The sequence below is a fragment of the Homalodisca vitripennis genome, chromosome 1, assembly GCF_021130785.1.
Source record: "Homalodisca vitripennis isolate AUS2020 chromosome 1, UT_GWSS_2.1, whole genome shotgun sequence".
Lineage (NCBI taxonomy): Eukaryota > Metazoa > Arthropoda > Insecta > Hemiptera > Cicadellidae > Homalodisca > Homalodisca vitripennis.
The window spans coordinates 237,258,032-237,284,519 of NC_060207.1; the positions used below are offsets into that span (position 1 = coordinate 237,258,032).

The 26,488-nt window shown below is 32.0% G+C and overlaps 2 protein-coding genes across 3 annotated transcripts; one reads left to right on the plus strand and one right to left on the minus strand.

Annotated features, from left to right (window-relative positions):
* The first annotated feature begins 3,353 nt into the window (after positions 1-3,353).
* LOC124353181 (protein D2-like) lies at positions 3,354-25,022 on the plus strand. 2 transcript variants are annotated; one of them, XM_046803052.1, is made up of 5 exons: positions 3,354-3,549; positions 15,438-15,561; positions 17,846-17,983; positions 22,147-22,222; positions 24,784-25,022. In XM_046803052.1, exons 1-5 carry the CDS (start codon positions 3,367-3,369, stop codon positions 24,923-24,925), a joined length of 663 nt encoding a protein of 220 aa, XP_046659008.1. In that variant the 5' UTR covers positions 3,354-3,366; the 3' UTR covers positions 24,926-25,022. The 2 variants fall into 2 exon arrangements, with proteins under 2 accessions (XP_046659008.1, XP_046659009.1); XM_046803053.1 differs by lacking the exon at positions 3,354-3,549 and adding an exon at positions 11,755-11,947.
* On the minus strand, positions 7,804-10,608 carry LOC124353180. Its single transcript, XM_046803051.1, has 2 exons — positions 9,354-10,608; positions 7,804-8,630 (listed from the first exon to the last, which is right to left on the minus strand). The coding sequence occupies exons 1-2, from the start codon at positions 10,127-10,129 to the stop codon at positions 8,006-8,008; spliced, it is 1,401 nt and encodes a 466-aa protein (XP_046659007.1). The 5' UTR covers positions 10,130-10,608; the 3' UTR covers positions 7,804-8,005.
* Positions 25,023-26,488: the final 1,466 nt, after the last annotated feature.

The window sequence follows — 26,488 nt, forward strand, 5'->3', positions numbered from 1 at the left end:
TAATTAATATGAATATCATTTTTATTTTGGTGGTCTATGCATTTTTATTTTGTAATAATTGTCACGTAACATTATTAGCTGATTCGATCTATTGTTGTTAATTCTTTATGCTTTAGTGTAATCGTACTATTGTACGCTGGATTCTTCTTCATCATTTTATTTTATGGTTGTAAATATTAGTAGTGTTAGTAGTTACGTGCTTAGCTATTGTGTGTAGTAGTTACAATGACTGACGATTTGCGATCTCAAGGGAGTGAAATTGTAAGTAGCGTATTTGTAAATAGAAAAAGTGGAAATAAATTTCAAATAAAATTGTGTAAATATTTCTTGGTAAATAGTGTTTTTAACTGTATTGAAACTTTTTATGGATCCTACAATCATCTGTTTACCGGTACATCCATAATGTGAATATTTATTTTGAGTTTCTTGCAGTGTAAGAGTCAGTTGCTTTATCACTTGTTGCGAAGTACAATTATGCGTATTTATACAAAATGTGTCATAAAAAATTTATTTATGAGAGAATTAACACAAAATTTTGTATGGTTGTTCCTTTCTAAATGTAAAATATAATAAAATAGCTTCCCACAGTAAAATTATTTTTCCTCTTTTAGTTATTTACAAAAAAATATAAAATTTTTAATGTAATCTATTAAAACATTATTTTTTTTAATTTTTAAATTACTTAAAACTACATCTATATATTTTTTGTTTTGTTTTGTTGATAGTATATATCTATACGAGTAATTTGGTGCAACTTTTTAGGTCATTCTCTAATTTTTATGAAAAGTTATAAATTTTAATCTAAGAGACTGCAAAATCGCCAATTTTAGCCTGGCACTTTTGACTAGTCACAAGTGGATATGATATGTGAAAAAATTTTGCAACATGTCATATTTGGTCCTGGCCCTGAAAGGGTTAAAAAAAGTCAACACTTACGGTTGTGTACACGATTTCCATCAAGTTTTTTTTATACGAGGTGGTATCAGAAGATTTTCGAACTTTACTCACCATTTTTTTTTAATGCAACTGTACAAGTTGGCGTGTCAGTAGCTGCTGAGGCATTGTGCAGAGTTTCATTGTTGTGAATGATTACATTATGTCTACAAGTTTTGCTGTGTTGTTGAGTGTTATCATTACGTAGCGATTTTTGTGATGGCTGATAAATTCGAGTAATGTGCTTGCTTCAAGTTTTGTTTTAAACTTAAGAATTCACCAACGGAATATTTTGCAGTGCTTCAAGAAGAACATTCACTGAGCAGAACACAGGTTTTTGAATTGTATGCTTGTTTTAAGGCTGGCAGAACTTCAATTGAAGATGATCATCGTTAAGGACACCCTCCCACGAGCAAAACAGATGAAATTGTTGGAAAAATTCGGCACCTCAGTCCTGAAGACCTCCATCAGACAATAAATGACTTATGAGAAGTGCAAGAAAATCAATGCTTGTGGTTATTTTTCACATTAAAGGCATTGTCCTTCGTGAGTTTGTGCCACCTGATACTACAGTGCACTCTGTTTTTGAAAGACAAAAAATGGCTGTTGCATCACGACAACGCTCCAGCTCACACTTTCATGAAAACAACACAGTTTTTGGCCAAAAACAACATGGCTACCATTTCACATCCTGTCTATTTGCCAGATTTAACTCCTTGTGACTTTTCTCTCTTCTCAAAAATGAAAATGCATGTGAAAGGTTAGCGTTTTGACAATGTTGAAGACGTAGGAAAGAAAACGTAGGAAGTTCTCAACATCTTACCGGAAAAGCTGTTTTTTTGACACTTTCCCGTCATGAAAAAAATGCTAGGATCATTGTATCAACTCAAATGGAGTTTATTTTGAAGGGGATAACAGCTAATAATAGTCCAGGTAAGAAAACAATAATTAACTGATCTAGTCTGGGAACTTTCTGATACCACCTTATACAAGCACTTGAAACCACAGTAAATAAAAATTGTGCTTTAAAAAGACTGGAATTTTCTTTTGTTTATTGTGGGGAAAGGATTGCAGATAATGTATTCTCGTAGACATTGTATTGGAGATAATGTTTGAATTTTATAACTGCAATACAACGGACCACACGTAGTAGCCCAAGAACTGAACAAGAAAGCGAGGCCCATGAGGAGTCGGCTGGAGCTGATGGAAAGGAAATGGTTATAAATCTCTGGGTAGAGGAAACGGCTCTGGCCACACATAGTGGCCCCGCAAGCTGAGAGGACAATCATATAGAAATAGAAATCTCTTTATTGTCTACAGAATAAAAGTACTATTGACAAAAGTCAAAATCACAGCCACAAGCCAGGTCACAACATTAGCCTAAGCAAACTCGCAAACACTCCACAACTATTTGAAGTTTAGAAAATTAAAATCATTCAAATTTACCAATCTATAACAAACCACAGAAAAGACAATTTTTTAATCCTGCATTAGAAATCATACAAATATATAATCTATATTAAAACACACTGAACAGTTTAATGGAATTTCACAGCCTTTATGTATGCAAAATAAAATTATTTTAAAAAGAGCCTATCTAGAACACTAAACAACAATCTTAAATTTAATGTTTTCAAGCATAACAAACTCTATAGCATAGAAAGGATTATCAAGTAATCAACAAAAAAATCGTTTTAAAAGTAATTCTTCATCGTACTTATTCATAAGATATTCCAAACCATTATAAATCTCTAAATTTAACATAGTATAACACTATTTAAGGATTTTGTTAACCTGCAGTAGTTATTTGTAGTGTTACTTTTGTGCATTGTATTGTAAGAATGAATATGGTGTGCAAAAAGTTATACATTAAAAACAAAAGGGGTGAAATGTGTAAAAAAGCTAGGTGTACAAAAATAAGTTATTAACAACTTTAATTTGATACCTAAAAAGTGTAATTAGTGGAAATATAAATTTATTAAGAGTCCAGTTGCTGTTGCAACCAGAATTTTAAGAAATAATAACTTTAGTAATCTCAGAGCATTTGCGTTACTTTATTCCAGTTCAATTGAGCAGAAAGCCACTACCCAAATAAATGGATTAAAATGCGTTCATTTTGATTTTGGGTAGAGGCATAATGTAGGGAACCATGTAAACCTAACGTCTCAATGTAGACTTGATCGGAACTCCTTTATTAGTTTGAAAAAACCAAAGTACAATGTCTGGCATGCGAAGAAAGAAAGTTTGTTGCAAAATGTTGCACTATTTACTATATTAGATCTTTAAATTTATTAATTACGAGAAAAGTGCCTATTGTAGAGTTTACTCAATATTATGAATAAAATGTCTCGTCAAGCTATCAAAAACAATAGAGATAAGCACAATCTGTCATTTTGTGACTTAATGTCATTATTTAGATGTTATCTCAATCCCATGTTAGTTTCCAAGCTAGTTGTCGTCGTGTTGTGTTGCGTTCATTGGTGCAATACAAAAATAAATTATCGGAAAGAACCATGGAGGAAAATGCAGGTCCGCAAGGTAAATTGGCACTATGCGTTAAAGAGACTTGAGCTGGTCCCCTACATGCTGAAAGAAGCTCCTTATCAAATTTTGGAGGTACAGTAAAAATATTCAGTTAACTCAGAACTTTTGATTTTTTAATTCAAATATTTATTTTCAGTTATGTTTGTTTAGTTTTCAAATCTACGGTTCCTATCCACACTGGGCTTTTTACACATACCCAGTAAAAAGCCCAGTGATCAGTGGGGTATGATTTCTTTATAGTTATTTATGTGTTCGCTTGGAATTTCAATCCAAAAGAAAATTGAATGTGTAGATTACACGTTAAAACTAATTTAATAATAAACAAGCTTCAAACTTAAAAGTCCAGTATCCTTTGAACTGAGCTCTTCTTATGGCCTTATCTTTTATCTTTGGAATTTCTATTAAACAATAACGTAGCCAGGACAAAATTTGGGGGAAGGGGGTCGAGACAACTGATATTTCCCAAATTGGACAGAAAATAAGGCCCCATTTTGTTCCTTAAAAAGTTCTTGACTCGTATCAATGTTGAGAACGATCTTTCAGCAGTACATGTCAGTAATACTGAATTGTTTAAATAATAACAATCATTTACTAAAACAGTAATTGAGACAATTGAAAATTTGGGGGGAGGGTTTGGACCCCTTGGATTCTCTTGCTGGCTACATCCTTGCTATTAAATTTATTCAGCACTTACATAAATAGGTAAGTAATAGTGTAACAGAGCCATTATGTACAAGTATCCATATATTGTAATTGTCTCTTTAGGGATGAGGAGATTTTTTTCAGAACCACTATTCACATATTCACTGTTCTTAGTAGTAGTAGTCCCCTTCTGTTCCCCTTTTCATCTCTGAACTAGACACAAGTAACTATGCGGTATGTGGGTGATATTAGACTAATTTGTAGCCACAAGAAAATAAATTCAGTAGTTATCACAAAATGCAATGTTGATAGTGAAATGTTTCTTTGTCTCCCTGTCACCACAATCAAATCCAAATTAATAATAAATTCATACAGTTTTTCAGGAAAAACCTAAATTTATCCTGATGGAGGAGAGCAAGTCCAAAGCATTGTAAAAATGTTATACGAGTACATAGGGAGACAAGAAAAATTGTAAAGGAAAATGATGAACTTATACAGCTTGAAATAAAGGGTTGATAATAAATTACATAAAAATCACCAATTCTATCAAGTTTTTTTTTTTTTTTTTTTTTTTTTTTTTTTTTTTTTAATGTTGTAAAGGACTTAGGATTCGAAAAACATGCTTTAAATTTGCATCTTCAAAATTTGTCAACACAAAGTAGGTTTTCAAAATAATAATTTCCCTTAAGAATTCATATTCAACTGGGTGGGATGCTGTCAGCCAACTAATTTCTCATTCATTGTCAAAACTAATAAATTTATTATTAGAAAAAGGAGTCCAGAAATGTTAAAGTGGTCGGAAATCAAACCACTTTTTTTAAAAAAGGATTACAAAAGCAATACTTCTAATAAATTATTGTCCTGTTGCAATCTTATCAGTTTGGTCTAAAATCTTTGAAAAGGGGGTTTTCTGACAAAACAGTTCCTTCAAATATTCCTAAAAAGATTTTCTGACAGGAGTATTGAGTTTCTTCAAATATAAACAAATCCTTAATAAATGCCAATTTGAATTTCAAAAAGGATCCTCAACAAGTCATGCTATTTTTAAATTGGCAGAGTTGGATTTGCTGTCACTTGACTAGGGATCAATTAATGTATAATCTATGATTTGACCTCTCAAAAACTTGACTGTATGTACTTTATCATTCTTCTCTAGAGATTAGATTTCAATGGTTCCTGGGAAAGGAGTTGCTGACATTGTATCTGTTATTTCAAACGCAAAAGAGATTTATTCATCTGGTACCACACTCTTCTAAAACTGGCTTATCAATGACAGGGGTGTTCTTCAGGGATATGCTTTGGGTCTTATACGTTTATTGCTCTATGTTAACGACTTCCTACACATACTCCCATATGCTTCAGTTTGTTATCTTTGACTGTAATAGACAGATGCCTGGTCCGTTCACTGGTTTAAGTGATGAGTAAGGCAGGTAAGTGGTTTAGGTCTAATGGGTTGGTAAACCAGTAAATAATCAGTTTACAATAATTTCTAACAATATTACTTGCTGAAAAAATGTTTTCAAAGCCATTTCCAAAATTTCTCGGATTTGTAGTGGGCGGAAATTTGCAATGGAGAGATACATTATTTTTCTTTAAGGTAAACTGAGCTTTGCATGTTTTGCTCTGAGAACTATCTCCCCTGTAATAAGTTTATAAAAAAATAAAGCTGTCTACTTTGCATTTTTCATCCACATCTGAGGTATAGAATAATATTTTGAGAGAATTCTGTGGACTCATACAAAATATTCATAACTTAAAAAAAGATAGTCAGAGCTAAGTTTCAACTAAACTGTAAACAGTCCTGGAAACTCTTGTTTTAAAGATTTCAAAAGTTTTACACTCCATATTATATTTTTATCTACTATGTAGTTTTTATAGAAAATGCTGACTTTTTTAATGAATCAAAAATAGTAGTACCAGCTAAGGCATAAAACTCTGCAATACCTTATTTATTGATTGCCCATCATGATAAAATAGTGTAATACTCTGCTTTGGGAATGTAAAACAAGCTTCGTTTTTAAATAAGAGTCAAACTTGAAAGTTTTCAGAGTTTACCTACAATGTTATCTGACAAATTTGGCCTAAAACTCAGTAGCAGTTTTTTCAAGATTTTAACTGAATCAATGTTCTGTAATAGCATAATTAATCAGCTCATTTTTAATTATACCGCTAGGTATCAGGTTTCAATATGATAATGTGGAAGAGAGGAAATTTTAGATAACAAGTCACTATTGCGATAAAGGGGGGGGTGTTCGAGGGTGACCTGAAATATTAAAATTCTGTAATACATATTAACTAAAAATATCTTTTTAGTTAATATGTATTACTACATACTATCGTATGTAATAAAATTATTTACTAATATTATGCCTATAAATTCAAAATATCTGTATTACTTGTTTATATAATAGATGTAAATTGTAGATTACACATAAAATACTAAAATGTTTAAATCAATGTTCTTTTGGTAGTTTGAATGTAACAGTAGAGACTACTGGGTAAAATAAATAAACGTTTTTCACAAATATTTTTTATAGAAGTACTTACAAACTTTAACAATAACTACATTGTTAATAATGACTGTTTTGCTAATTAATTTAACTTTCTTGTAAATAGCAAGTGTAGAAATTTTGAATTCAACAATAATTTGTAATTAGTTATTTTTAACCAGCTAGCAGCTAATATTCAATTTAATATTTTAGTAGTAAAATAGCCTACAATAAACACGTTTTCCTTTCCAAAATTTACCCTTTTGCTCATTAATCAGTAATTAAATGTTTATAAAGTACATAAGGATATCTACTTCATTACATCTATTATTTCATATGAAAGGAGCATCACTCATTTAGGGGATAGTCAGTAATAGAACCATAAGATGATGGATTGTAGACCCTATCTTTTTCAATAACTGAGGTTTTGACTAAAATATATTGCAGAAGTGTTATAAATAATATAAGCTACAATGTAAGCTATATATTACGTTTTAAATTCATTAACTGACAACTGTGAGTTTATTCCTCCCTTTCATACATTAAAAACACTTCTACATGTGCAAATTATGAAAATGTCCCTCAAAAACTAATTGAAATACCTATATATTATTTTTTACACTTGTTACGTTAGCCTTTTTCTTTGTTTTTCTTCGTAATTAATTCATATTAAACGCTACATTAAGTCTTACAACGTAAGCTAAATTGCTGTTGTAAATTATTTGACTCCTGCTGCGTCCTCTGCTCTTACAATACAGACGACAGAATTGGTAGGTACCGTAATACGGGGTGAATAGGGACAGTTTTTAAAGTTATTTAACAATATTTTAACATCCAAATGACATCTGACATAACTCACATGGTTAATAGTTGGTACTAATGTCTAGGCATCTAATCACACCCCTCTCCTTTCTCAATCAGTAATACTGATTTTTATATTTATTTTATTAATACTGTCCCTATTCACCCCAGGGTTGGGGTCAATAGGGACACCTATTTATTTTACATTAAAATGCCTATTGGGTGTTACTATGGAGTGTATAGGGACACTTATTATGTTTTTTTTTATTCCATTTTAGTTATTAAACATGATTAGATATTCTGTTAACCATTATTTTGTAAACATATTGTCATAAATAAGGATAAATGATTTTGAAAATCGTTGCAAAGTACAAGTACAAGTTTTTATTTGTAAAGTAACAAAGTTTTACAGTAGGCTACTTACATTTCAATGGTTTTTAAATAGGCCTATATAAAATAATAAAATTTATGAAGACACACTTTTTACATTTGTTTTGGCCTACTTTAGGGGGTCGGATTCAAAAATATACCGTACCCTCTGTGAGTGTGGCGGTTTTAAAACTGCCAAAACGTCATCCTTGTTAAATGGGAACTCATCAGGCACATTGGGAAAATAAAAAAATATTGTCACATTTACTGGACTGCCGAAGGAATGTCCCAATAAATTCTGCATCTTCGATTCCTAAAACCTTCCCAATAAAAACCTTTACCCCCTTATCATACGTAAATCTCACATTCACCCAGTCTCCTTCACTGATGCACTCCGCTAAATCTTCAGAACGCTCTTCATCGCTCTTTTCCATATCAAAACCTTCTTCATTAGAATCATAATTAGAAAATTCTTGATTGTCTGGTAGATCTTCGTTTTCAGATCTTTCATTTTCTGTTTCTTCCTCGTCAGGGTCATCAAAATCTGCAAGAGTGACGCTGCGGCCAGCCGGAATGTTCAGTTTCTTTTTTCGGCCTACTGCTTGTTTTTCCCTCCCATCACCATAACGCATCTCTTTCAAGAAAGTTGTTAAACTGTCATTTACACTAGTGCTGCTATTAGCCTGACTGCCATCAACATCTTCATCCTCACACAGCTCAGGGGGCAGCCGGTCCAACACACGTTTTCGGTTAAGAGGAAAAATTCCTGCCTTGTCAAAACCTGCAATGATGTCTTTCTGTAAGTTAGGCTCTAGTTTTTGTAGGGCTTTCCTCACATGAGATGGAAAATATCTTTGGTACTTTGGGATTATACCGACCACACCAGTATGAAGAACACAAAAATAGAAATTTATAGAAACAAACATGATAGAACGAAAAAACAACTCTTCAATTACAAAATTACAAACTTACAAGCATTTCCAGGTATTGTGATCGGTATTGTTGTCGCTGTTATCTTATCTTTCTCGAGAATCCTGATTACGGCAGGCCGCGCGGCATCACGTGATTTGCACGGTACATCATTGCCTTTCCATTACAATTCAATTTATATTTCTGATTAGCCCCTCTAGAATTTGATATTTTACTGATAGGTACTATCTCGAGGGATGTTTTTCTTTCGTCGACATCAGCGAGAAGGCATGGCACTCGCATTTTGGGTGGCGGAATGTGATCAAGAATAAAAACAAGTTTTGAGTGTTTTTTTAATAAAAAGTTTAGTTTGGTAAATGTTTGTTTTTGTTGAATTTTTGTGTTTGGAGAAATGTAGAGGTAAAACACGGAAGTACAACAAAGCGATGCACCAGCTGAAACGGGCGGCGAGACTCTGCAATCACGTTATCTACTAGACGCTCGACTTTGACCTCTGTCTGAGGATGGGGAGGTGTTTGCGATAAGACAATTCCTGTTTTATATTGACGAAATATTGTTCTACGCTAATCTAGTAATCAGTAGAAACGAAATGTGAAATAACGATTCATGTCTGGGTGTGGTCGGTATAATCCCAAAGTACCATATCTCTTATCAAAGGCATTGCTATTCCTTTCATGAAATTTTGCTTCTTCCATAACATTACGCCAGCATTTTTTCATGGGACCGAACAGTGCTATATCCAGGGGCTGTGTCAAATGGGTTGAATTAGCCGGCAGAAAAACAAACTGGATGTTGTTTTGTTCACTTAGCCGAATAACAACCGGTGACAAATGTGAACTTAGGTTGTCACCTATTACAACTTTTTTCCCATTTGATCTGCGACAGTACGGGATAACAACTCTCTGAAACCAATCTAAAAATGTGTTTCCGTCAATCCAACCTGACTTGGTGCGGTTGTAAAAGCATCCTGGAGGTCCACCTTGGCACCATAAATCGTACAAGTTAGTGGCTTTATAAATTATGTAAGGAGCCAGCATTTTGCCAGAAGCAGTGGCAGCAAACATCACAGACACATTGCTCTTACTTTTGTTCATAACTCGCTCAGGGTATTTACAACCCCTTTTAAAAATTAGTTTGCGACGGCCTGGGTCATCGGACAACGCAGTCTCATCATAATTGATTATCATATCGGGAGGAACATCTGTAACAGTGTCCTTCAACTCATCAAAATAGTCATTGATTACTTTTGGAGATAATTTCGCTCTACTTCTTTTAATGTTTTGGCACATTCTTTGGGACAGAATGGCCTTGTGTCTTGATAAAAACCCATCAGCCCAGTCTGCACCAGGAAAGTTATTTTTTAAATTTTGATACATTCTTCCCTTCTCTATCCAAATGATACTTAACAAAACACCGGACATCAAATGTACTCAGAGGATAACCCCATTCACCACACTTAGATAAGCTAGCACTGATTTCTTGCTCTAACTTTGAGTCCAACGCGGTCTGTCCCCCTTTCTTTTTAAAAGTCAACTCTCGTCCACTTCTTGCTTTTTTTGCGTATCGGTGCAGCGCTGATTTTGAAATTTTAAACTGCTCTTCAGCTTTTCTAATAGACATGCCTTTTGCCACGGCATCTAGTTCTCGTTTTATGGCTTCTTCATCAACAGGGCGGTGATGTTTGGCCCTCGGATCTCTTTTATAAGTCCTCGGCATCTGAAATCAAATGACACAGATTAGGCTAAGTCTTAAAAATATACTTTAAGACTGCATAAATATCATTATAAAAACATCTAATAAGCAATTTCTTTCATTGAAGGTAACCTACGCAACAAACTATTTTATGTTAGATCACTTGGCTTTGACCACAAACAATGTCCCCATTCACCACTTTTTTTCTTCGAAGTACGCTTTTTTTGTTTTAAAATTTGTAACATAATAAATTATTATCCTATTTCTACTTATATTACGTTATTTTACTCACCTTGAGGTATTTAAAAAGGCTAGATTATTCTTGTTTCATAAAAACATCAACTTGGTTCACACCACAACAAACTTTTGAGGTTATGACAAATTCCTAAAAAGTCAACAAAACACAGAAGTTGTAAACATAGAGTAATAAATGTCAACAAAGTTTTATTCAGACACGTTTTCGTAGGGTATGTTATGGCTTAACTATTGACACTTTGTTTACCACTATTTGATAAAAAACATGTATGTAACAAAATAAAACAAAACTTTTTCCGTTTTTGTCCCTAATCACCTCGGCGTCCCTATTCACCCCGTAATACGGTACTAAAACAGCTCATCTCGGTTCGGTTCTTTGCGTCCTCAATTCAATTTGGTTTAATCTCTAAGCCCGATGTCATAAATATTCCTGTCCTCAGCGTTCAACCACATTTAATGAGGTAAGAGCTGACGAAGTTTCCTGTCGAAAAAAAGCTCCTGCTTAAGATTAATAATAGACCTTCAAGAGTAAATAAAGATTACATTTATCTTTGGCAACTTTGTTACATGATCTTATAAAGTTGCAAATATAATTAGTTTTTTGTTCTCAAATATGATTTCAATACAAAATTTCCGTTATAAAATGCCTTGTTATAGAACATTTTGAAGAAGAGAGGATGTTTAGTATTTTTCTTTAATTTCTTAGAGCTATATTTTTACTTTTGAGATCCAGCAATATCTGAAAAAATACGACGAGTTATTTATTTTAACTTCAACCAAATCAAGTCTAAATGCAATTTTTGGGCTATTTTACATTTTATTAGATAAATAACATTGTTTTCACCCTAAATAAAAAAGATATTTGTGTATACTATTATAAAATGCCATTAAATATACTATTTTAACAGGCTTTATATGTTCATAAATTTTACTTCCAGCTTGTCGTAAAAAAGATTTGCTGTTTGTCTAAATATAGCCTAGACACAAAAAACACCTAGTGGAAAAATGCTTTTACGGGATGCGGGTATTTAGTTTTTATTGTAAACAAGATAAATTACTGTAAAATAGGGTCGTGATCTGTTGGCAACACTGAATGCTATTTATAACCAAACCAAATCATGACTGTTACTTCAAGTCTAACCTTATCGCGAGCAGTCGTTAGATTTCGGTTATTGAGTTCAGAGTTAAAACAACTTCCAATTACTTTTTCTAGGCGTTTGATTTCCGACAAAATGGACAAATTGGAACTAGTTCCTGATGTCGTGGACAAACTACCTGGTGAAACTATAGAGGTAATTCTGTAATATCATGGTATCAAACTCTCAAGGTTGTATTGAGTGCTTACTGTCAGTGACCGGTCTCTCGTCTTTTTTGCAGTTATACAATTGAGGACCTTGCCGGACAAAGGGCACATAGTAAGATATTGTACTTTCGGGAAACGGCTCTTAAAGTTTATAGTTGTAAAGATATTTTGTAACACTTAAAGGATCCTGTGCTTAAAATTTATTGTACTGGAATATTTTATAAACTTTATTATAATGTTATTACTCTTGTATTTACTGAAAATAGAAACAGCACTGATGTTAGATGTCATTGTTTTGGATTTTGTCAGCTGCACAGTTGCAAAAAAAATTCTCTCAGAAACCAAAGAATAGAGATTTTTTTTCAAACTTTCAGGGCACATTCTAAACAACATGGCGGATCCAATAAAGCAATTGCCGGAAAAAGGGCACATACACCTATATGCCCTTTGTCCGGCATTTTCCACAATTAAATAAAGTCGTTTTAAGCTGTGCAGTTGTTTCTTATCTAACATATAGAGAATTGTAGACTGCAAATCGTCTTTGTGATATTCATTCCTATATTAGTTCAATCATATATCTCTCTCTTATGGTATAGACTATTGCAGATTAACTGCAGGTTAGATCTGTCATTTTGGATGTGTATCACTGCTACCCAGTTTCCAGCACTGTAATAACTTTTAGTAAAAATGAACTACAAAATGATTAAATTGTATTTATACAATGTAATCAGAAGCGACTCCAGGCCTGTGCCCCTACATGGGGTATAATTTAGGGAGGGTGCCAAATTAAAAGAAGCATTACAGTATTTGGTGTGGGAAAGAATTTCACTGTACGACTACAATAGGTCTACAAATTTATTTTTGTTCTTTGATATATCCCTAAAGAGAGTTAGTTGACACTGTTGGTCTAGTTTTACTAATCCGGCTGTTTTTGAAAAGCCCCTGCATTACACTCTTCTTTTTCTCTCTCGATTTTGAACTTGAGAAAAGTATTCAGGGTTCCGTGTGGGCAGCCCCGAATCTGTGTGAGAAAATTATTACAATCCTCTGACAAGGGTACAACTCTAGCATAAAATGAAATTAAAAAATTGATGAATTACAGCTTTATAACTAAAATTAAAACACTATTGATTGATTAGGAATTATAAATTTGCATTATTAGTTACTTTATTTGCGCCTAAGTCCAAACAAAACTTTATTCGCCTAGTGGCACAAAGCAGTCTCACGTGTAGTACGTAACACTTGGTTCAGTTTAACCTGGTCAGTAGGGATTTAGACTTTTAAATTGAATTATTCAATTAGGATCGACAAAATTGTTTATAAATTGGTAATTAATATTGTTAAAAAACTAATTTGGGTACTTTGGGATTATACCGACCACACACCCAGACATGAATCGTTATTTCATATTTCGTTTCTACTGATTACTAGATTAGCGTAGAACAATATTTCGTCCATATAAAACAGGAATTGTCTTATCGCAAACCCCTCCCCATCCTCAGACAGAGGTCAAAGTCGAGCGTCTAGTAGATAACGTGATTGCAGAGTCTCGCCGCCCGTTCAGCTGGTGCATCGCTTTGTTGTACTTCCGTGTTTTACCTCTACATTTCTCCAAACACAAAATTTCAACAAAAACAAACATTTACCAAACTAAACTCTTTATTAAAAAAACACTAAAAACTTGTTTTTATTCTTGATCACATTCCGCCACCCAAAATGCGAGTGCCTCCGGCCATCAGCGCGGGCATTGACAGCACCTTCGGTGCTGCCCCGCGCTGATGTCGACGAAAGAAAAAACATCCCTCGAGATAGTACCTATCAGTAAAATATCAAATTCTAGAGGGGCTAATCAGAAATATAAATTGAATTGTAATGGAAAGGCAATTATGTACCGTGCAAATCACGTGATGCCGCGCGGCCTGCCGTAATCAGGATTCTCGAGAAAGATAAGATAACAGCGATCACAATACCTGGAAATGCTTGTAAGTTTGTAATTTTGTAATTGAAGAGTTGTTTTTTTTCGTTCTATCATGTTTGTTTCTATAAATTTCTATTTTTGTGTTCTTCATACTAGTGTGGTCGGTATAATCCCAAAGTACCCTAATTTGTTTTCACTCTTCATTAAATTGGGGAAATCTTTTTATATTTTGGATTATTTTTAACCATATGAAAAAAATTGTTGAAGAGGCATTTTTTGTATAAAATTAATAAATATATTTAATTTTATCTCTTGTAAAGTAATAACTTAGACTACTGTAATCATTTATATTTTTTTAATAACAGTGTTTCCTGAACGATAGAGTGATTTGGAAGTGTGTGTACCTTGGTTATGTATGTCTGTTTTTTTAAAGCATTAAAAGCATTCAATATATTATTAACAGTGATAACCATAAAAAAATGCTTATAAAATTGCTCATTTCTATGGTTAAGAGAGTCACTACACAGTCCTAGCTTTCACATTTTAATTTAGCACTTTTTATGTACCTGTATTTAAGGAACTGTAAGGTTTACAGAGGTGAAACTTTTCAAACATGCTAAAATAACTATTTAGTAATCACGGAGTAAAGGGCAAAATGGAAAAAAAATTGAATGAGTTAATTTTTTTTAATTGAACTTTTTTGTAAAATGTTTTACATAAAATCCTTTTAGAAATAGTAATTTTATTTTAATGTAATCCATCTAAAACCTACCCTGCATTTCCTTCATATATAGGAAAAGCTTTGGTAAAAATGTTTGATCAATATCTCTTTTAGTTTCTTAGATACAGATATACGTTTCAAAATTATCTAATGTTCAGAAACTGTGAATTAAAACTTATGGACTGCTATTTAGTAGGCTCCACTGGAGCTTCTTTGTCAGCAGCTTCTAACTCCTCCTACAACCTTCTTTTAGCTGCTTCTGTCTTTCCTCTTTCCTCAACAGTTTGTCTAGCTTTTGGTCAGCACATCATTTTCTGATTCAATCCAATTTTTGCATGAATTTTCTCCTGGTTTCAAGCTCAGAGCCACTAAAACTCTGCACTTCACTATAGCAACAGTTTTTTTTTTTTTAATAAAAAAACTTTTTCTGCAACCTTGACTAGATGATTTGAGAACCCAATTGACCGACTTATTCAGATTTTGTGTTTTTCTGTGTAGACACATTTTTAAGTATGTTTAATAAATAATTTTAAAAATGTAAATTTTTCGTGAAACCCCAAGTGTTATACATACATTAAATTAAAGAAAGAGAAATGGAGAATATCAAAATGTAAAACATATTTTGAATATGTATGAACCCCCTTAAAGTTTACTGTATGCACTCTTTTATGTTAAGACTGGTTGTATAACTCTATTTCCCATCCTAATGGGTGATGTCCCACGGTACAAATAGAGTATTATTTCCTGCCTATTATCCTCCAAGTTGGCAACTAATATTATTAGGAATAATTTACATTTTAATAGTATGCTAATTAACTAACTGATGTAACACAATTGCAGGTCACCTACGATGGGAAGCACAAAGTCGAACAAGGCAACGAACTGACTCCAACCCAAGTAAAGAACATTCCTGAGGTGAAATATATTGCAAACCCCAATGAGTATTACACTCTCTGCATGACAGGTATGTGTGTAGGGCTATATGTGGAAGTATTAATGTAGAAACGGATTTTCATCTCTGTGGCAAAACTTTGATTCACTCTAAGAATTTCTTTGGTCTTCACTCATTCATATATGGTAATTTAGTAATAAGTATTGTATACTCTCCGATGTTACTATTGGAAAGGACATCTCTTTACTGGCAAAGCCAAACGCTATATTGGAGAAAGTGCTGTGTTCTATTTCATCCGTTGTCTTTTTGTTTTATAATGTTTTGCCTCCTGGATTGATGCATACCTTTTAACTTTACTGTTGTCAACCCTATTTTTTACTAGTAAGGACTAGTTTAATATTGTTAAATCTGTTACAAAACTAAAAACATAGGTGAAGTTAATATTACTCCACACATACACATGGAACAGTCCAAACAATGAAGATAAATACAAGTGATTTAATTTAGGTGTATTGCCTGCCTAAAATAAGATCGGATGGTTGGATCTTACTTTTATTACTGAGTTTTCATTTAAGAAATAAGACTGGCATAGTGCCAAGTCACACAGCGTGGCCTGAGAAAAAGCTTTATCCTCAGAGGCTTGGTCTTATCACCTTCTCTGAGACTACAGGATTTTTCCTAAAGCTTAATTGCGTATTTAAGAAGATACATGTTTCAAGATAAGTGCATATCTCTTCTGTAAACATAAGTACACAAAAATATAGTTTAGAGCCTATAGCAATTTACTTATAACCATAACTGTAGAGATAGAACAATAGGGTTCTGATGCATTTTTGGATTTTTTTTAATTGAGCAAACCCTAAAATTTTTTTTTTTTTTTTGTGGTAAAGAGGAAAGCACAGAAAAATTTATTTGTGGTCAATTGCAATTTTTGTTAAATTAAATTTCAGCGTACTAAACTTAATATGTAATTTTAGAGCTGGTCATAAACACCAAAAGTTCCTTTTTTCTAGATTTGTGATAAGAGAATACTTAACAAAACCGGAGTAAGGCGAAACATGTGGGGCATATATTATTAGATTTTGTCAAAACTTTGGGATTTTCAAGTTGAAAACCCAAAAAATTTAACAGATCTTGGAGAAAGTGCTTTGAGTGTGACACAGGTAAATAAATGGTACAACAGGTTTAAAAATGGCTGCACTTTACTGGGCAGTGAACCTTGTTCTGGAATATGGAAACAAGTCAAAATCATGAAATTATTCATTAAGTTTACGTCTAAGTGATGGAGTTGATGTGTTATTGTCCATGAGCTAGCTATAGAGCATCAGTAGTCGTTCAGTTTATACAATTTTAACAAGATTTGACAATGCACAGAGTTGCTGTAAAGTTTGTTGCAAAGAATTTGTCAGCAGAGCAAAAGTAACAGGTACGACTTAAACTTGAACACTAGACTGTACACTGAATGATCCTTATTTTCTCAAGTCAGTCAGTCATAACAGACATGGGTGCATGGCACAGAAATCAAAGTACAGTTTTCTAAGTGGAAACATGCAACATAATTTGAAAAAAGCATGTCAAGTTTGAAGTAAAGTCAAGGTCATGCTGACTGTATTTTGACGGCAATGGAATAGTTTATCATAAGTATGTACCAAAGGTCAGAATATCACTAAATACATATTTAAAAGATTATATATAACCTTTGTGATGCAGTATGGTGTAAACCATGAATCTTGTAGACCACAAAATCTTCCACAGCTTGCTCAGAACTATAATCCACTGCTTTCTTCTCACTGTGTTCAAAACTTTTAAGTAAAACCAAGCATCCCTTAATTACGTCAAGCTCTTCACTGCCCTGATATGGCACTATATTATTTCTGGTTGTCCTCTCATTCGAAGATGCTCCTTAAAGAATCCCAATTTGAGACCAAGAATGACATAATGCAAAACATAAGTGCTCATCTGAAATCCATTCTGTATGAGGCCTTCAAGACTTGCTTCCAAACACGGTGGGAGTGCTGGAATAATAGTTTAGAATGTCAAGATATTTATTTTGAAAGAGATCGATCACTTGTTAAAATATGTCAATGAATAAATAAACTTTCAATAATATTTTTCAAGATTAGGATTAGATACTTTTTGAAAACAGTTTATTTTTAAATATTTCAAACAAATTTATTTTATACATCTTAACTGCAATGTAGACTTGCTAGAATAGAAAGGAAAAACATTAATTCAAATTTTGATCTATTTTAGCTATAGTTGGTGCATTGTAATTTCACATTTAAAACGGTAGTTAAATGTGAATTGGGGTAGTTGCCCACCCTATAACATCTAAAATGTTATTTATGTCCGACAGATCCAGATGCGCCAAGCCGCTTGGAGCCCAAGTTCCGAGAGTGGCATCACTGGCTTGTGGGTAACATCCCTGGCCACAACGTATCGGCTGGAGAAACATTATCCGAGTATGTTGGCTCTGGCCCTCCTAAAGGCACTGGTAAAGAATTAGAGTATATTTTAATAATTTTAAATAAGTAGCAGATTCCTAGGAATAGGTTTGTTTTTAATTAGATTTATTACCCATTTGCAACAGATTTCTGTTGCAAGATAAAATTAAGGATTCAATCTATTCCAATCCATATCTTTTGGACAAATTTGTCACCTATAAAGGTTAGTTATAAAGAAATGTCAAGTAAAAAAAGTATTAAAACATTTTTTAAACCAGTTTTATTTTTACATCAAAGAGCATGGTTTATTTAGAAATTTCAATTCCAGATATTTAGATTATATTTTGTTCACACTGCCTTTGAATAATTTATTAAACAATTTAAAAATACTAAAGTAATTGGTATTATACACTGAAATTAAATAATTTATTTCAGTATTTTGTAATTTTCTGGAAGAGCATGGCTGATTTGAATGTGAAACTAAAATAAAAAACACTAATTTATTCAGTAAAACCATCATAATTTTTGTGGTCCAACACACTTTTTGATAATTTGGTAAATTTTACTATTTTAAAATTTTACTTTTGCTACATACATTTTATTTGTGATTCTTATAGTAATTATAAGTTTTTGCCATCTTTTTTATATAATTTTGCTACTATATTTTTAAAGGTCTAAAATTTATTATATCTTGGTTCAACGACAAAATACGTTTCTCATTGTATACAGAAAAAGTGTGACTAAATGGTTACAACTAATTAAAATTATGATGTGTTATAAAAGAACGTTTCCTTGTAAATAAAACAAAACACAACATGAAGGGAGTAAGTATGATAATTATATTTGTTATGAAAATATACAAAAAAAGCCAGAATTAAGTTTCACCATTGTCAGTTTTAGGGTTAAATGAATTTTCTCCTCAAGAATGATTGGTGAATTTAAATTGAATTATAATTACAAAAGTAATTATATTAAGTTGTATTAGAAATATATTGTACATAAAATCATTACTCCATTTTTTTTGAGCTGCAAAGATGGTTAACAAGGGAGGTATAAAATTTTGAATATTTTATTATGTTTTACAACAAGTTTTTATGCATTTCCGAGGTGGAGGGAAAACTTTTTTTTTGTGCTAACCCAAATAGGTTAATTTTAGAAAGAAGTACACTGTTCCGGTATATTCCACATAAAATCAAACATTGATCAAATGTAAAGAATTTGATCTTTTGGCTGTAAAGTATTTTTGTAATCACAAACAAACCAAATGAGCAAAACTCATAATTAGTGGTTATATCTATTTGTTATGTGACTTACATACATTATGTTATTGATAACTGTATGTCTGTCATGATAACCTTTAACATGGACAGGGATAGATAACATGTCTGGTGCATTGTTACACAAAAACATTATTTTGTAACCAAGCAGATAAGATTTTTTTATAAAACAGTAATTTTGATGTATATTTGTAATTGATGTATAATACTTCGAGTAGCATACAGTTTATTGGACAGCTCTGCTTCAACTAAAAACATTTTCAAATACATTCCAAAAATAAGATTTAGAAAACCACCAGTTTTGAAAGATATTTTAGTCCATCCAAAATTACCTAAGCACAAAGACCAAGAAACCATGACAGTTGGGTCACATCCGTGCAATAAACCCAGGTGTTTAGTTTGCAACATGTGCTCTACTTCAAAAACATTTACAAGTAGTTCTACAAAAAAATCATACAGTATATTTGAAGACTTAACATGCGAATCAAAAAATATTGTTTACCAAATTTAGTGCAAGTTATGCCCTCAAGATTATATTGGCTCAACGATAAACTCTCTTAGGACAAGGATGACAGGGCACAGGTATGCATATAAACATAAGAAGACAGATCAACCTCTAGTGGCACATGGTTTAATACATAATTTAAATTTTGAAGACACATATTCAGTGAAACCAATTTAAAAAAATCAGAAAATTTAAGTATAAACAGTCTAAGAACCATGGAACAAGCCCATCAACTCGTCACTAAATCAAAATTTCCAAGTGGATTAAATTTGAGGTGACTTAGTCAACAAAGTGAATTTATAAAATTAATCTACATAATTCATTCTTAATTTTCATTTTCTGTGTTGATGTTTTGTTTTATTTTTATTATGTTCTTATAGCCCTATTTATATGTTTGTAATTTCCTGAAGACGGCTTAAGCCGAAATATAGAAACTGTTACTGTAATACATTTGAAGATTTCTTATTGAAGATTAATATATATATATATATATATTTTTTTTTGTATTGATTGTGCAGATTAATAATCAGACTTACAAACAGAATCAAGAATAATTTTGAAATAAAGAATCCTTGCTCCATAGTTGGAGCTTATTTTGGCCATCTCTTATTCAATTACTCTTTGATTACTTTTTTTAACCTTAAGGTATACCAAGCTAATGTCTTAAAAAGCGTTTTGGGTGTGTGTAATTTTTAAAGAATAATTTTACATGCTCCAAATATGGTTTGGAAATACAATAATTAGTGACATATTTTCTTTTATTTCAGAAATACGTTGATAAATAAAATGATTATTTTTCTTAAAAAAAAAAAAAAAAACACACACACAATTATTTAAATACATTGTATACATAAATAACACATTGAATTCCAACACAAAATATTGGTTTCACATTCTTCTTCCAAAAATATTGTTTGTGTATTGTCTTAAAGTTAAATTTTAATGTATAGATTCAGCCCTTGCTTAATCATGCGCACTGCTTAGTAAAATTTATTTTATGAATGAAATATGTCGTGGTATCTTTTTGTAATAGAGCAAAATAGCTTAGAAACTGTTTGAAATCTAACTCAGCTGATAGGAGCAACTGATTTATGCTTGTGTTTATATTAAAGATACCTTTAAAATATCATGTTACAAGATAGGAGCTGAAATTTGAAAATTTAAAGTTATCCCCTTTTACCTTCTTTGGAAAGGGAATGAAAATTTTGTTACCTTCCAAAAACATCCACTGAAGTATTTTAATAAGCATGGTGAAGATTGTACATTGATATCTCAATCCGTTTGGAATATACCAAGGCGTATCAGGACTTAATTTACACCCTGTACAATCATTTGACTTTACATTCTGATAGGATCTATTTATTGAAACAGATTCCATCTGTTATCAACTATTCTTGTATCCAATTTAATTTCTTTATGAGACAAGGATATCTTTAGAATAGTGTTTATTTCAACACTAATGAGAAAATGTTTCTTCTTAATGATAAATTTATTCTGTACTAATCATAGAAAAGAGAAGGAGACAACCTCTTATCAATTGGGTAAACATGATGCTCTTATCAATATTTAATGATGCTATATATTTATTAGTCAGAATCTTACATTCATATTTACTTAAATAAATTGACTAATTTAACTCAGCAATTGTCTTTAAGCGATTTTCGATGCATTAACAATATTTTTATAAAGCAGTTATTTTTTATGCATTAACTATATTGTATTATGAAATTTCACAGAAACTATACATGCTTTCTTTGCTTGGATTAAAACTTGATGTCAGTTGAAAGATAAAGATCCAAAGTTTCATATTATGACATAAAAACATTTTATAGTTAAAAAACATTTTTCACTAGAAAATTATAAACTTAGATGTTTACAGTTCCTGTTGTGATTTTTCCATGTGATTTACTAACATGAAAAAAATTAATGTAGTTTGTCAAAGTTGCTTGTTGAAAGTTTATGTTCTTTACGATTGTGAGGATTATTGAAACGAGTATATTCTTGCCTTTTAGAAACATTGTCTCTTATTTGCCATCTTATTTGTCATAAGATAATAGTGGTATGCACATGTTATCAATTTTGGTTATGCTTTTAGACACTTCTAGTGTTGAGGTATTCACATCTTTTACATATTTGTATTCATTAAAATTAGTTATTTCATGTTGAAGTCAAAACAAAATCACTTATTAAATGTGTACTGCCTTCGCATATTTTATTATTATACAATTCTAAATTTTAAAACTTGAGAATGAATTTGTATAAAAATGTAATATTTTAGCATGGTTTTATTACAAAACAAAATTAATTAGGTATTTAATGTTAAAACAGAAAGAAGATAATAATATAAGATAAATGTAAGAAAATTACTTAAGTGTTGGATTTTTTGTAAAAGTATTTACAATTTGTGTTTATAATTACTGATGTTTTACAGGCCTTCACCGCTACGTGTTTCTAGTTTACAAGCAACCTGGGAAGTTGAAATTTGATGAACCTCGATTGACAAACAGGTGAACAAACCTACCTTCATTTATAAATTCAACCAACTATTGATGTTAATGTATCGTATTAAACCACCAGCTACTATTCACTGATCCATATCCGTTAAGTTTTTGAATTGAGATGTTGTGGGAATATAAAAAAAATATGTTTAGGCAAAATTATGTTGTTTTGTGGATTTTTTAGTATTGTTTTTATAGTGACGATTTTTAGTTAGGATATAAAGTTTTATATGGGAAAAAAATTAATTAAGTAAAGTTTTAGGGTTAAAATGGTTAGTGTTTTTAATTAACACAGAAATATTTTACACTTTTGCAGTAAAAAAATTACCCATGTATGACTTTGTTTAGGCCTATTAATAAAAAAGAATTAAAAGAATATTAATACAAATAAATAAACAGTATCAATAATATTTACATTTTATTATCTTGCACACTATGTTAAAATTTCCAATCAAAACATAAATTATGGTTTTTGAATTTTTTCAGGTTATGTTTATTCCAAGACTTAAAAAAAGTTTGTAAAAAACAAAATATTTTTACCAAAATTGCTTAAAATGAAGCTTACATTATTGAAAACATGGGCAATAGAGTTAGTTAGGTATAAGCATAAAAATTGAGAGGCATTATCTCCTGAAGAAGATCCTGATATATGTAAGCTGGAATAATGATTTGGAAATATGAATACTCTTATCGCTGTAAACATAATATGATAAGAAATGAAGAACTATTGATTCACTGGCCACAAGATTGAGTTAGATTTATGTTGCAGTTCATAAGACTGGAATATTGAAACTTAAGGGCAATGTTTGAACCACTTAATTGCTGAAAGCTTCTAAAATGTGTGAGTTTCATTAACTCTAAAAGATTCCAAGTTCAGCTCCTAAGAGCTTTCAGCCTCTTGGAGCTCACAGCCCCTGGCAGCTTCCACCATTTCCTGACCTCTGGCAGCTCTCAACTTTGGTAAGGTCTGATATTTGGCAGCTCCTGCCATTTTTAAGCACCTGACCCCCAGTGCTTTCAGCCGTTAACCCTTCGCACACCACTAATAAATAAATCCATTAACTTTCCTTTAACGCCAAGACAAGTACCAAAATGTTGTTCCTTTAAGCTCAAAGCTAATTTTTATTATAACTAAATTATAATAGATAAAATAAAAAAAAGTATAAAACAGGGCATTTTACTTAAAATTAACGCATTTATTGATAAAAATAAAACTGTTTATTTCAAATAAATTTCAATTTCATTTTAGAATATAATTAAACTGAAAAGTCGTTTATAAATACTACCTTGGCAACCCCGCGATAAGCACGGACCGTGCACCGGACATTTAGAAAGCCTTCTGTGAACTAAAAAACTGTCCAAGAGACATTATGTATAATATAACTGTTTGGTGTTTTGGTCAAAGTCTACCATTCTAATACATCCGTCTACGGCGTGGGAAGGGTTGTCTGTGGTAGCAAGTAGCCTTTGGGAGCTCAAGGCCCCCTAAGAACTCCCAGCTTCTAGCAGCTTCCAACCTTAGAAATTTTGTGACCTCTGTACGACATTTGATTGCTACACGACTTTAAATAGGCACTCCTCAGCTCTGGTGCCTTGAAATTAAAGTTCTCAATTTGATTATAGATCAGCCATATTTTGGAAATTTGTTTCATTAAAATAATGGTAGCCTAATATGTGTTAAAATAATTTTATCCCTGTATCCAATCAATGTATTCATAAATTTCTATTGGCTAGTTGTGTGGAAACCACTTTTGTTGCTAAAAACAAAATTGGAGTCAAATTTATCAAATAGAACATCCATTCCAATGTTGATTATAATCTATCTAATGTCAAGGTGGCTATGCTATGTATAAAACGGTTTTGGCCCTGAAGGTTTGCTAACTTGGCTCCAAAGAGGCTTACTATATTTGGTTATCGTATGTTCCATTAAACATTCATGCCAGTCTTGGTTAAGATTCGTCTAACCACAAGGTGTAATTGTATATATGTATATTCGTTTTCATTTATCATATAGAAAGTTCATGTCAATTTTTGTAAAAATGTATCCAAGTGCAAGGTATAGAATAAGGTTTTTGCACAAGGATTCTATCCTCTTTGCTTCACTTAAATTTGGGTTAAAGTCTATCAAAACAACAAGATGTCTTTATAGTTATATAGAAAAAGGTTTTTGCCACAGGGTCCATCTGGCTCCAACAGTGAACTTGAAAATCTACCTTGTATACATATACATCCATCAAACATATTTTGACTGATGGAGGAGGATATGTACATATATAAATTACCAACTATAATACTTAATAAAAAAGTGAATTTCTATGAATAATTAGGTTAAAAATATAGCTTATAAAAATAAAGAGCCTTGAAATAATAATTGTGATTTTTCATTATTTTTCTCAGAAATTCAATATAAATATGGTATCGTATATAGATGCCCATATCTATTGTTATATATGTGTAAACCTTAATTTTATGTACTTTTGAATGAATTTATTTTTTAAAGAAACATTGTGTAACAAATACATCTTTTGTTTTTATTGTTTACTGAATGAGTTTGGTAACCTTGATTACAGGTCAGGAGATAATCGGGGAAAGTTCTCTATCCGTAAGTTTGCAGCCAAGTACAATCTGGGAGATCCGATTGGTGGAAACGTTTACCAAGCGCAGTGGGACGATTATGTGCCCAAACTGTACAAGCAGCTGGAAGGAAAATAACTGTGGAGCCGAAAACTTACATACATCATTTCATTAATAATTCCCTTGTTAACAACAATTGTATAACAAGTTATACAATAAACTTGGTTTTAAAATAGTCATGTGAAATTTTCTTTTACTTCAAACAGTTGTACAGGAAACAGATTTTCTTGTCTTCTCTGATGTTTTAACTCTTCGCACGTGACTAATAAATCCATTAACTTTCCTATAACGCCACACAAGTAAAAAAGTGTTGTTTCTTTAAGTTCAAAGCAAATTTGTATTAAAAATAAATTATAAAAAGTAACAGCAAGAAAAGTTTAAAAAATGGAATTTTACTTAAAATCAGTGTATTTTTTGATACACATAAAAAAGAACTATTTACAAAACTGTTTATTTCCATTAAATTTTAATGTCATTGTAATATACAGTTTAATTACATTTTACTATAAAACAAGATAAATATTTCAAACTAATCACAACACTACCACACAATGAAGAATAATAACGAGATATGTAGTAGACACACTCGTGACAACCGAGAAAGCAGTAATACACGCCACTGATATGTTGGTTATGGCTCTGTAGGAGACGCAGAACTGACGAGCAGGTGGTCGTTAGACAAAGGGCACTCCCGCCCCCTGCCTTTGAGTGAAGGTCGTTTATAAATACTTCCTTAGCAACCGCGATAAGCACGGAGCGTGCACCGGGCATTTCGAAGGCCTTTTGTGAACTAAAAAACTCTCCAAACGACAATCTATAACATCAGATATCTGTATTTGGTTAAAGTCTACCATTCTAATGTATCCGTCTACGGTGTGATTAAAAGGAGAATTGTGTCATCTGCATACAATATGCAACTAGTACTGTAGTTTTGAATTAGAGTTGGGGACTCGTTAGTTAACCAAAACAATAGAATAGGTCCCTAAAGAACTGCTCTTGTGACTGGTTGAAGATCTGATCTGAACGTGGTAATGAGGCCAAATGTAGTATGTTGGATATCAACAACTTGGGATCCCCTTTTAGGTAGCTGACAAACAATGTGTTTTCTAGATCTCTTACTCCCAAAGTTGTAAGTATTTTTAGAGATTAGGTGTCCTTCATCGATGCTATACCTCTGTACTTGATGCTACTGTAGCATTGTCGGTAATACTGGTGTGACATGTGCACAATGTCACTGGGATTGAAACGTGTTAAACATTGACTCTTTATTAAAATTGGTATAGAACCATGGTATAATCTATTCAATTGCAGAAGACTGCATTGAATAGATGACAGAAGACTGGATGAAGACTGAAGAGGATAAAAAGGTAATAAAGTAAAATATTGCTGATCCTTTAAAATTTTGTTACAATTGATGACACATACAGAAAAATTGGAAATAACTACTGTAGTTTGAAAGCACTTTGAATTCACTCAAATATATTGTATGAGAATTTGAAGTTTTAATTAGATTGGAAGCTGTGAATCGACTCATACAGAAAGGAAAGCCAATCTCCGTGTTGGACTCAAAGATTGCACTTTGTTTAACAAGTGAAATAAACAAACATGGCACAGTGAAACAATACAGTGATACATATGACT

What these genes read in the sequence shown, in the direction of transcription:
- LOC124353181 (XM_046803052.1), top strand. Translation starts at nt 3,367, where the DNA reads ATGTTAGTTTCCAAGCTAGTTGTCGTCGTGTTGTGTTGCGTTCATTGG. An exon ending in CTCCTTATCAAATTTTGGAG is followed by an intron (nt 3,550 to 15,437) that starts GTACAGTAAAAA and finishes ACACAATTGCAG; the next exon opens with GTCACCTACGATGGGAAGCA. An exon ending in TTACACTCTCTGCATGACAG is followed by an intron (nt 15,562 to 17,845) that starts GTATGTGTGTAG and finishes TATGTCCGACAG; the next exon opens with ATCCAGATGCGCCAAGCCGC.
- LOC124353180 (XM_046803051.1), bottom strand. Translation starts at nt 10,129, where the DNA reads ATGTCCGGTGTTTTGTTAAGTATCATTTGGATAGAGAAGGGAAGAATG. An exon ending in AGCAATGCCTTTGATAAGAG is followed by an intron (nt 8,631 to 9,353) that starts ATATGGTACTTT and finishes AAAGTACCAAAG; the next exon opens with ATATTTTCCATCTCATGTGA.